Source organism: Grampus griseus (assembly GCF_964374135.1).
Source record: "Grampus griseus genome assembly, chromosome: 12".
Classification (NCBI taxonomy): Eukaryota; Metazoa; Chordata; class Mammalia; order Artiodactyla; family Delphinidae; genus Grampus; species Grampus griseus.
The window spans coordinates 6,907,824-6,920,589 of record NC_139006.1 but is presented as its reverse complement, the minus strand read 5'-3'; the positions used below and the strand labels follow the sequence as shown (position 1 = coordinate 6,920,589).

Here is a 12,766-nt window from a genome sequence, read left to right as displayed (position 1 = left end):
CATCCATTTTGCAATTTTAAAATTCAGGAAGGGGGAGGGGCAAAAAGTTAGCCGCGCATGAAATTGTTGGAAATGAAGAGGTTTGTGTTGATATGGGCTGGTGAAAAACGTTTTAATAATATTTGTTCTTAAATAGTAGAGAGAGACAAAAGGAAAGACGAGTTACTGGATATCGCAAAGTCAAAGCAAGAACGCATGAGCGCAGAGCTGCGTAATCTGCGACAGGTAGGCTCCCACTTACCTTCTCCGTTAGGTGGGAAACGCTTATAAACAAGCATCAGACTAGGAAAAGTGTGTGCCCAGTGATTTTGTTTATGATGCTTTTGGAGTCCTGACGACGTGAAAGGTGTATCACATTAACCTAGCAGATAGGGTCTTGCTTATGGTAATTAAAGGTCAGGAGACTAGTTACATTAACAAATCTCAGTGCTAACATAGGAAAAATAAAAGCAAACACATTCAGCCTAGTTCTTTCGTCACTGTCTGATCTGTGCTGGCATTTCAGAGTGCCAGTTGTTGGCTCAGTTTAGCTTTGTTGTTACACTTTATTTATCAATATCTATGGCAGATTTACATAAAACAACAGCGTGATCTGCAGTTTCTTAATTTCAATGTGGAAAGTTCTCAGGAATTAATACAGATATATGACTCAAAGGTGGAGGAATCAAAGGCCCTGGAATCCAGGTAATCTTAGTATGATGCTATTAATATGATCTTACATGTTATTCCATCGTTCAGTCAATATTTGTTAAGTACCTGCTGTGGGCCAGTACTTAACTACTGTTTGGTAGGTAGTACGGAATAAATGTATGTGACCTAATCCTGGGTTGTAGTGAGAATTTTAGGAATGATCTTAATTTAACCATTTGATTAAATTCATTAAACACATTATTTGTGTGTTTGTTGTGTAGAAGGCTTGGAGCTAAAGTAGAAATTACAGAGATGAATCATTTATTCATTCATTCAGCACTCAGTATTTTAGGCACGGGCTAGGAGTAGGGAAAAGGAAGATATATTGGGCATGGTACTTGCTTAAAATAATGCCAAAGAATGGTATAAATAACTGCAGTAGAAGTTCAGCTGAGGGTGAGCTCTGCTCTCAGCCTGATTTTCCCATTTTCCTTGTGAATAGGGGGAGACGTCTACTCCTACCTATAAAAGGCAGTGTGTGAATTAAATTGGTTTCTGTAAAATTAAAATATAAATATATGAGGTCTGGTTTAATTTAACAAGCATACAACTGCCCCACAGTTAAACTGAGTCTACTTTTACAAGCAGAAATGGTACAGGGAGTCATGGAAAGGAACAGGAATTCAGGGAGTTCCCCATCACCGCACATAGGAGCAGAAGCTGGGCTGGATGACGCAGCTCCTTTCCCCGGAGGGTGGAGTTCAGGATGGGGATGGTCAGAGTTGCAGGGAGGGATATAAGGAGCAGCTGTTGCTACAGACAGTAGAACTGGGGACTCACCCACACTTTGCTGCATGTGCTGTACTCTTCTTCGAGGTCTTTTGCTGGGGGTTGTCGCACCATTGCTCTGTATCCCAGCTGTGGCTGCTACTCATAAACACCAGACCAACCCAGCGACCTCTTGCAGGCAGAAGCCCCTAACCTATTGGCTCTTTCTCCTTTTTGCACTGCATTTCCCCTGGAAGGTACCTGGGCTGGATGATTGAGGTTATTCTTTAAGAACATAAAGTGGCTTATCCCATTCTAGAAGGAGGGATCAGAATCATACAGATTAGAACACCTGAATAGGTGTGACATGAAAAACTTTGACAATTTATTAGAAGGTTTATCACAATGATTTTTATTTTATGCACATGTGGTGTCACTTTTACCTTAGACCAGTTTTCCATATATAGATACATAGGCATCCAGCAGGTGAATGGGAGGGTCATGAATGCAGCAGGTGAGCACATCTGGCACTTGCCAATTATCGTTGTACCTTGACTCTCTATTGCCTTTCAATCCTGACTTTATGTCTATTTAACTGTGAATTAGGAAGAGAAATAACAGATCAATCAACGAGTATTTACAGAACACTTAGTGTATGTTAAAGGCCGTCTTAGGTTCCAGGAGGATTAAAAATGCTTCTACATGTGAACAAAAACCTTAAGAATCTTTTTTTTTTTTTTTTTTTTTTTTTGCGGTACGCGGGCCTCTCACTGTTGTGGCTTCTCCCGTTGCGGAGCACCGGCTCCGGACGCACAGGCACAGTGGCCATGGCTCACGGGCCCAGCCGCTCCGCGGCATGTGGGATCCTCCCGGACCGGGGCACGAACCCGCGTCCCCTGCATTGGCAGGCGGACTCTCAACCACTGCGCCACCAGGGAAGCCCCTTAAGAATCTTTTGACAAAACTTTTATATGTATGAAACAGTGAATGATATAGTTAGAATAGGAAATTTGCTATCTGATTAATTAGATATATATTAATATATACAGTAAGAGAATGATTTGCAGTATGGAGAGTCAGTGCAGTGGACATTAAGGATGGGAAGAGGGGGGTGGTTGGCAAGACTTCCTGGAGGAGGTTGGGCTAAAATTGGGCTCCGAAGAATATAAAAATTCTACCTCATATTTTCAACTCAGACAAATGGGTCTTACTAGGGTTTAGCTCAGCTGATGAGGTTTGAGTGAACTATTTAGAACGACAGTATCAAGTGTATCTTATAACTTCCGTTTTTTGTAATGCCACCATAGCAGAGAAATGTGTTTATCAGACCTTGAAAATAACCACCTAAAAGTCGATTTTAAGAGGGAGGAAAATCAGAAGTCACTGGTTAAGGACCAAAAATTTGAGACCACGTTGGTTCAACAAAATAAGTCAGACGAGAGCTCTTATGATGTATGCAAAGAGAAGAAACTACAGGTTAATACTTCATTTGGGGGAAAAAGTGTAATTGCTATCTCATCTCTACTTGCAAAAGACTTAGTGGAGAAACAAAAGTCTTGGTCTCCGGGAGGAAAAATCCAGACTGAACCCGAAAACAAAAGTACATTTTGCAGGATCCACGCAAGATCACCAAAAGGTAATGGAGGTGGGATTCAGAATGAAGAGAAACAACGCTCGGAAACATCAACATCTGTAGCCGATGAAAAGTGGCATGACATCAGCCTTTACCTGGGCCTGGCCAACTGTTCTGGTTCAAAACAACCAGAAAAGCTAGATGTCAAATGTCAAGATCACCTGGAAAGGTCTGGAGTCTCATGTTGCCATAAAAGCGAAGCCTGTCTGGATGAAAGCGACATGTGGGAATCCAAGTGCTGCCACCCAAGTAACTTCATAATCGAAGCTCCAGGCCACCTGTCTGACGTGGAATGGATGAGCATCTTCAAGCCTTCCAGAGTGCAGAGAATCGTGCGCCACAAATCGGTGTGCACTTGTTCGGAAAGTGCCAGTGGAACCAAATACAACTCCTCTACCAGGTCAGTCTTGTTTCATGTTTATAAACACCCAGGGAACCTACTTACTGTTCTGAGAACTCTAAAAGGGCTGCAGTAGCCACTTCATGCCAACTGTGAAACGGAAAGCAGTGTTTACAAACAGAAATTGCGGTTTGACAAACGGTTTCCTCTTTTCATCACAGGGTAGGCTGTTGAGTTTTTGATTGTACAGAGGCTGTGTTGGATTCCAGTGAGAAGTTTGTGCCTAGGACAGCTTCTGAGGCAAAAGTTTTGCTTAAAAACAAAGCCAGTTGTCATGAGCTGAGCAAACATGTTTTATTTTAAAACGAATGGGGAGGTCACTTTACAGGGTAGAATGCTGCTGCGGAGCATTCCTCAGCCAGGATCCTTTTGAATCGATAAGCTGTTTCTTTCATGTCCAGATTACATTCCCTAGACCCCAGATAAGACATTCTTTTTGCCCCCATTGGCTTATTTACACATCCAACTGCTTTGGCCTTTGTGTTTACTTTACATTTCCCAAACTTTGTTACTTTTAAAAATCATGCAGGAGAAAGAATATTTGTATCTAATAAGCTGGTAACAGTTATTGGTTTCTTTTTTTTCCAGTTTTATTGAGATATAACTGGCATACAGCACTGTATAAGTTTAAGGTGTTCGGCATAATGATTCCAGTGCATCAGGAAATGATGACCACAGTAGGTTTAGTGACCATCCATCATCTCATAGAGACACAAAATAAAAGACAAAGAGAAAAATATATTTTTTCCTTGTGATGAGAACTCTTAGGATTTACTTTCTCAACAACTTTTTTTTTTTTTTTTTTTTTGCGGTACGCGGGCCTCTCACTGTTGTGGCCTCTCCCGTTGCGGAGCACAGGCTCCGGACACGCAGGCTCAGCGGCCGTGGCTCACGGGCCCAGCCGCTCCGCAGCATGTGGGATCTTCCCGGACCGGGGCACAAACCCGTGTCCCCTGCATCGGCAGGCGGACTCTAAACCACTGCGCCACCAGGGAAGCCCTCAACAACTTTTATATATAACCTACAGCAGTGTTAATTACATTAATCCTACTGTACATGAAATCCCTAGTTCTTATGTATCTCATAACTGGAAGCTTGTGCCTTTTGACCACCCTTATCCAACTGGTTTTTTTAAGAGAAAAAAAATGGATTAGTTTCTGGCATATGCTGCATTTTTCAGGCTCATCTTACTGTTCGAATTGCTGAATCTTGTAGTTAGTTGAGGGGTGCTACACTAATGTCTGCTATTGTTAAAGCAAACCTAGCTCTTTGATCTTAAATTACAGAAAGGATGAAGCCTCTGTTTTGAGAGCCTTATTTTAATCATCACATTGACTTTCATAGGACTCTATGATTGAACTTCCCTTCTGGTATTTTCATTGTTTGGATTATCGTTTGGCCCTTTTAGAAGCCTGAGTCGCTTAAAAATCATGCAGTTATTCTGTCAACAAAAACTAGTTTTTACACTAAATATTATCTATTCATATTTGGTTTTTAAAGATCATCTTAGATAATTGCAAGTACCAGGAGGGCACAACTTCCTATTTTTCACTATTGAACAAGAACACGCATATATTAAGGGAAAAGCTTGTGTTAAGTAATTTTAAGAGCAGAGCGGACACATATTAAACTTAGTGTATGAAAGAAATTCAAAGACAATTTCAGAGTTTTCTTTCAAGGCCCTTTTGACCTCCGTGGCTTGAAATGATTCAAGTGACTTCTCGTTCTGCCAGCAGAGGCCAAGGCATTGCATGACAAACGCGTGATTAAGTGGAAAAGATAATGATGTTTTCCTGTTTTTCCTTAGATTATACGAGCTTCTGTACCTACTTCATCACCTGACTAAAATGGTCACATTTATACCACCGTTCCATTTGCCGTGCAGGGGTTTACGTGTGGAGGGGGCAGCCGCCGCGGCCTGCTCTGCCTGCCTCACGGGGCCTGTGGGAGGAAGAGGTTTCCAGGGTCTCTGCTTTGAGCCCGGTGTTAACAACGCACCAGAAACTTAGCTGCACGTGTCTGTTCTCTAACTACTGAGACCCTATGGAAGAATCAAGGACCCACAACAGTGCCATTCTGCTTTCACAGAAGGACTCGTAAAAGACCATTAACAAAAATCAGTCTCAGAAACCAAAAACCTAGAATCTTCCAATGTTTAACCTTACGCTGTATTCATTTTTTTTCTCTTTTGGATGATCTCGTCTCTCACACCTTCTTTTCTTTGCTTTTTTTTTTGTGGGTGTGGGGAGGAGGGCAATTCTCTCTTCTGTAGTTACCCTTTAACGAGGAATTTGGTTTTAATTCTTACTGCTAAAGGTATGCATTCATTTCTAATATTCTACACAAATATTCTGCTCAAGTCTCTAATGTTCTATTCAAACTTGAGCTTCATCATCAGAAAAGAAAACATTTTTTTTTTTTGTCCTGTTGAGATACTTTCAAGTATAACAGTATTGGTGACATGTGTCTGCTCTTGTTTCGAGATGCCTGTTTTTGTTTTTGTTTTATTATTCACAGTGAGCTGATTGCCAGCCAGCAGTCCCACTGTTTGGGTTCTTCAAAATCTGCCTTAAGAGAGGATGAGAAGTTGATAGAGACGGAGTCCTCTTCTGATAAAAAGAACTCATCTAAGATTTTGTTAGTCAACAAAGATGCAGCATTGCCCAGTGAAAAGGTTTGTATTTCGCTTAGAAATACCCAGCTTATTCAAGCAAGACTTCTCCCCAGCATACTTTTTTTTTTTTTTTTTTTTTTTTGCCGTACGCGGGCCTCTCACTGTCGTGGCCTCTCCCGTTGCAGAGCACAGGCTCCGGACACGCAGGCCCAGCGGCCATGGCCCAAGGGCCCAGCCGCTCCGCGGCATGTGGGATCCTCCCGGACCGGGGCACAAACCTGTGTCCCCTGCATCGGCAGGCAGACTCCCAACGACTGCGCCACCAGGGAAGCCCTCCCAGCATACTTTTAATTCCCCTAGAGCACTACTGTTAGTGTGCTTAATTTTGGCTATTCTTCAGGTTTTGTTTTTTAATTATAGGACTTTAATTTCTATTACTTAACTGAAGTCATAATTATTTACCTTCTCTTTTCTTTAAATATCCTATAGATAACTTCAGGTAGGATGTCCCTCAGGCCCTCCAGGTGACTGATCTATCTATTTTTAATAAATATTTTAAACACACAGAAAATGAAAAATACAAGTTACTATGTACTTACATTCGGATTTAACACGTTGACATTTTGCCATATTTGCTTTATTTTTCAACTTGTGAAATAAATAAAATGTTACAGATAGAGGGTAAGTTCGTGTGCCATTCTGCCTGTGCCTACCCTCCACCCCCACCAGTTAACCACTACCCTGAAGTTGCATCCATGCTTGCTTTATGCTTTTATGTTTTACATAAAAGTGTATACTTAAGGGCAGGAATAGAGACGCAGACGTAGAGAACAGACGTGTGTACACAGCGCGGGGGAAGAGGGGGATGAATTGGGAGATTGGGATTGACATATATACACTACCACGTGTACAACAGATAGCTAGTGGGCACCTGCCGTATAGCATAGGGAAGCTCAGCTCAGTGCTCTGTGGTGACCTATATGGGGGGGGGAGGGGGGGAGGGAGGGAGGGAGGTCCAAGAGGGAGGGGATATATGTATACACGTAGCTGATTCACTTCGTTGTACAGCAGAAACTGACACAACGTTGTAAAGCAACTATACCACAATTTTTTAAAAAATTACATACTATTGTTTTGTTTAAGATGTACATGAATGGTAAACTGCCGTCTGTATCCTTTCTGATGTGATTTTCCAGCTTTGTCAGTGTTTTGTGACCTTCATCTGTGCTGACACCGTGGACCTATAGCCTCTTCATTTTGATTGTTGCTTGATGTGCAGGGTCCAGTGATTGAATAAACCGTAGTCTGTCCACGGCCCTACAGACAGGCAGTGAGGTTGTGTCTACAGTGTCATTATTGTGGATGAGCCAGTGTTTCCAACATGAATGGGGTCCCCCTTGCAGGTGGTTTGTAAAGAAAATAAGTTCAAGTAAACTTAGTTATTTTTGGTGTTATTTTGGGAAGATATCCGGGAAGATGAGTTGGGTTCAAATCCCGGTTTTGCTTTGTCTTAGCTCAGTGACGTTAGTACAGTTATTTAATTTCTTTGAGCCTCAGTTTCTTCGCCTGCAAATGTGCAGTTATAACATCACAGTTGCTTGGTTTTAAGGGGATATTGGAGGGCCTGGCCCCTAATGGGTATTTGATGACTGTTAGTTCTCTTTGTTCAAAATTGACTGCACCAAAGTGTTGACTAGGATCCGGAGCACCTGGGACTTTTGTTCACTGATGGTGAGACTGTAAATGGTGGAGCCACTCTGGAAAACACTGGGTACTTTCTATTAAAAAACTACTTAAAAAAAAAATTAAATATACACCTACCATATGACCCAGCTGTTCTACTCCTAGAGAAATGGAAACATACGTCCACAGAAATATTAAAGCAGCTTTATTTGCACTCGCTAAAAAAACTGGAAACAACCCAAGTATACTGCAGTAAGTGAATAGATAAAACTGTGGTATATCCATACAATGGAGTACTTCTCAGCAATAAAAAGGAATGAACTATCTATACACATACAGCATAGGTAAATCTCAAGATAATTATGCTGAGTGAAAGAAGCCAGACAGACAAAAGTATGTAATGCATCTATATAAAACTCTAGAAGATGCAAACTAATCTCTGGTGACTGAAAGCAGATCAGTAGTTGTCTGGGAATGGCGAGGAGGCACTCATAGAGGCAGGAATTCCAAAGGGCCAGAGGCGTGATAAACGTGACCCGTATTCATTGTGGGGATGGCTTCATGGGTGTGTACTCATGTACACATGTATGTAGGAAGTCATCAGATTGTACACTTAATTAGTTATTTTTGGGGGCGTCGGGTCTTCGTTGCTGCGCGTGGGCTTTCTCTAGTTGTGTCGAGCAGGGGCTACTCTTCGTTGCGGTGCGTGGGCTTCTCATTGCGGTGGCTTCTCTTGTTGCGGAGCACAGGCTCTAGGCGCGCGGGCTTCAGTAGTTGTGGCATGTGGGCTCAGTAGTTGTGGCTCGCGGGCTATAGAGCGCAGGCTCAGTAGTTGTGGTGCATGGGCTTAGCTGCTCCGTGGCATATGGGATCTTCCCAGACCAGGGATCGAATCCGTGTCTCCTGCATTGGCGGGCGGATTCTTAACCACTGCGCCACCAGGGAAGCCCCTGTACACTTAATTGTACAGTTAATTGTTATGTCCACTGTGGAAAACTCACAGATTGTACACTGTGGAAAGCTTTTTACACAAAGTTGAAAATTAAATAAGAATAAACAAACTAAGGCATATTTCCACTTTTTTTTTTTTTTTTTTTGCAGTATGCGGACCTCTCACTGTTGCGGCCTCTCCCGCTGCGGAGCACAGGCTCCGGACGCACAGGCTCAGCGGCCATGGCTCATGGGCCCAGCCGCTCTGCGGCACGTGGGATCTTCCCAGACCGGGGCACGAACCCGTGTCCCCTGTATTGGCAGGCAGACTCTTAACCACTGCACCACCAGGGAAGCCCTCCACTTATTTTTAAAAGCTAACAAGATTTAGTGTTAAAGTTGCATTTTTTTAAGTATTTTGACCTGGTAATTACAGCCTTGGCAAGTTGATTTAAGAGAGGTAAACAATGCCTAGGATTCTCTTATCACATGGATGTTACTACAAGTTCTGTTTAAGTCAAATTATTTAGCAAAGTAGGTTCTAAGAAATAAATGGAATTTGGTTCTTCTAGTGTTTAATGCCCTGCTTTGATATGTAATACCTAAAGTCAAACATTGGGCTTCCCTGGTGGCGCACTGGTTGAGAGTCTACCTGCCGATGCAGGGGACACGGGTTCGTGCCCCGGTCCGGGAGGATCCCACATGCCGTGGAGAGGCTGGGCCCGTGAGCCATGGCCGCTGAGCCTGCGCATCCGGAGCCTGTGCTCTGCAACGGGAGAGGCCACGGCAGTGAGATGCCCGCGTACCGCAAAACAAAACAAAAAATAAAGTCAAACATTAATGAACAGTTAACATTTGTGTTTGTTACATTGTACTTGTAAACATAAACAATGAAAAGTGCTTCTTGATTTCATGAATGCTGGAATTGTGTTGCTTTCCCAGGATGATTTTTCTCCCACAAGCAAGCTTCAGCGTTTGCTGGCAGAATCCCGTCAGATGGTTACAGATCTGGAGCTGAGCACTCTGCTCCCCATCAGCTCTGAGAATCTCAGCAGCACTGCCAAAAATGTACGTGCTTCCTTTTCTTTTGACCCCATCTGTAGTATGCAAACACTCCAGTCGTTGTGCGCAAACGTCCCTTTCTGTTAGAATGAAAGGGGAGGAGGTAGCAGGCTGGGTTTAAGGAGAAAGAGAAAGTCATACTCAGATGTCGCCACACCCAGACTTCCTCTTTCCAGTTACCTGGGCACATGCACGTACATTCTGGGGGATTTTTAAAAAATATTTTATTGTAGAAAATTTCAAATACAGATGTAGAAAGAATACTTCCAGTCACAGAGCTTCAGTAGCCATCGGCTTTCTGCTGTTTTGTTTCATCTTCCCCCATCCGTACCTGTTTTCTCCTGAAACTTTTTTTTTTGCGGTCCGCGGGCCTCTCACTGCTGTGGCCTCTCCCGTTGCGGAGCACAGGCTCCAGACGCGCAGGCTCAGCAGTCATGGCTCAGGGGCCCAGCCGCTCCGCGGCATGTGGGATCTTTCCGGACCGGGGCACGAACCCGCGTCCCCTGCATCGGCAGGCGGACTCTCAACCACTGCGCCACCAGGGAAGCCCATCTCCTGAAACATTTTAAAGCAAATCCTAGACATCATATCATTTCACTCATATGTACTTCATTCTGTAGCTCTAACAGATAAGGACTTTTTTCACACCCAGCCAAATTAACAGGAACTCTTTAATTTCGTCTAATGACTAGACCACGTTAAGGTTTCCCCATTTATCTCAAAAATGTCTTTTTACTCGTTATTCAAATCAATACTCAACCGAGGTCCATACTTTGCACTTGGATAAGTCCCTTAAGGTCTCTCTTAATCACTAACAGTTCCTTCTTCTTCCCTCCCTCCCTCTTTCCTTCCTTCCTTCTTCTCCCTCCTCTTTCCTCTTCTTCTTTCATTGTTTTTTTTTTTTTTTTTTTTTTTTTTTTTTTTTGCGGCACGCGGGCCTCCCACTGTTGTGGCCTCTCCCGTTGCGAAGCACAGGCTCTGGACGCACAGGCTCAGCGGCCATGGCTCACTGGCCCAGCCGCTCCACGGCATGTGGGATCCTCCCAGACCAGGGCACGAACCCGTGTCCCCTGCATCGGCAGGTGGACTCTCAACCACTGCGCCACCAGGGAAGCCCCCAACCTTGATTTTGTCGGTCCATTTGATTTTAGCCATTCTAGTAGATCTGAAATGGCATCTCGTTGCCATTGAATAATTTGCATTTTCCTGTTAACCTAATGATGTGCATCTTCATGTGCTCTTTGGCCCTTCATATGTCTTCTTCTGTGCAGTGTCTTTAAGTCCTTTGCCCATTTTTAATTTGATTGTTTCCTTTTATATTAATTGAGTTGTAAGAGTTTTTCATATAGTCTAGACACAAGTTCTTTATTTTTTGTCAAATATATTACTAATATTTTCTCCTAGTTTGTGGCTTGCCTTTTCATTCTTTTAAGAATAAAAGAGCAGAAATTTGAAATTTTGATGAAGTCCAATTTATCCTTTTCTTTTTTTTTTAATGGTGTGTTTTTTTTCCAAGAAGTCTACCTGAAGGTTGTGAATATTTTCTCCTCCTAGAAGTTTTTTGGTTCTGTTTAGGTCTATGGTTTATCTCTTATTTAAATTTTGTGGATGGTGTGAAGTAAAGATCAAGGTTCATTTTTCTCCATACAGATTTTAGCTCCATCATTGTCATCGTTTGTTGAAAAGACTGTCCTTTCTCCATTGAATTACTTTCAGCATCTTTATTGAAAATCCGTTGACTGTATATTCAAGGGTCTGTTTCTGGAGTCTCCAATCCGTTCCATTGATATGGTTGTTCTCCTTACACCAATACCACACCAAATTGATTACATAACTCTATAGGAAATCTTGAAATCAGTATACATCCTTGACTTTGTTTGCAAAATTGTTTTGCCTATTCTAGGCCCTTTGCCAGGTCCATAGCAATTTTAGAGTCAACGTGTCAGTTTTTTAAAAGTGCCTTCTGGTATTGTGATTTCATTGAATCTACGGATCACTTTGGGAAGGATTGACATCTGTGAACAGAGTATATCTCCAGTTGCTTAGGTCTTCCTTCTTTTCTCTTAAACCATATTTTGTAGTTTTCATTGTAGCCGTCTTACACATTTCTTTTTAATTTATTTTATTAATGTATTAATTTTTGGCTGCGTTGGGTCTTCGTTGCTGTGCATGGGCTTTCTCTAGTTGTGTCGACGGGCTTCTCATTGCGGTGGCTTCTCTTGTTGCAGAGCACGGGCTCTAGGTGCACAGGCTTAGTAGCTGTGGCACACGGGCTCAGTAGTTGTGGCTTGTGGGCTCTAGAGCACAGGCTCAGTAGTTGTGGCGCACGGGCTTAGTTGCTTCGCAGCATGTGGGATCTTCCCGGACCAGGGCTCTAACCCGTGTCCCCTGCATTGGCAGGCGGATTCTTAACCACTGCACCACCAGGGAAGCCCCATTACACATCTTTTTAAAAATTTATTCCTAACATTTTGTTTATTGATGCCATCATATGTGGTATTTTAAATTTCATTCTCAAATTGTTTGTTGATGATATAAAGAACGATAATTGCCTTTTATAAATTGCATCTTTGCTACCTGGGCTCTTTGGTGGGGCTGATGGCAGACTGTGGGAGGGCTCATGCCAAGGAGTACTTCCCAGAACTTCTGCTGCCAGTGTCCTGGTCCCCATGGTGAGCCACAGCCACCGCCCACCTCTGCAGGAGACCCTCCAACACTAGCAGGAAACTTGCACAAGCCTCTTAGATAGCCTCATCCACCAGAGGGCAGACAGCAGAAGCAAGAAGAACTACAGTCCTGCAGCCTGTGGAACAAAAACCACATTCACAGAAAGATAGACCAGATGAAAAGGCAGAGGGCTATGTACCAGATGAAGGAACAAGATAAAAACCCAGAAAAACAACTAAATGAAGTGGAGATAAGCAACCTTCCAGAAAAAGAATTCAGAATAATGATAGTGAAGATGATCCAGGACCTCAGAAAAAGAATGGAGGCAAAGATCGAGAAGATGCAAGAAATGTTTAACAAAGACCTAGAAGAATTAAAG

At 42.9% G+C, this 12,766-nt stretch overlaps 1 protein-coding gene across 1 annotated transcript in view; it reads left to right on the top strand.

Moving 5' to 3' along the window:
* Positions 1-12,766, top strand: part of CCDC62 (coiled-coil domain containing 62) — a 39,782-nt gene that overhangs the window by 17,042 nt on the left and 9,974 nt on the right. Inside the window, exons 7-11 of the mRNA XM_082668027.1 lie at positions 137-225; positions 569-684; positions 2,706-3,431; positions 5,949-6,109; positions 9,557-9,726. Of these exons, the coding sequence (XP_082524153.1) occupies positions 137-225; positions 569-684; positions 2,706-3,431; positions 5,949-6,109; positions 9,557-9,726 (1,262 nt within the window). The remainder of the gene's footprint in view (positions 1-136; positions 226-568; positions 685-2,705; positions 3,432-5,948; positions 6,110-9,556; positions 9,727-12,766) is intronic.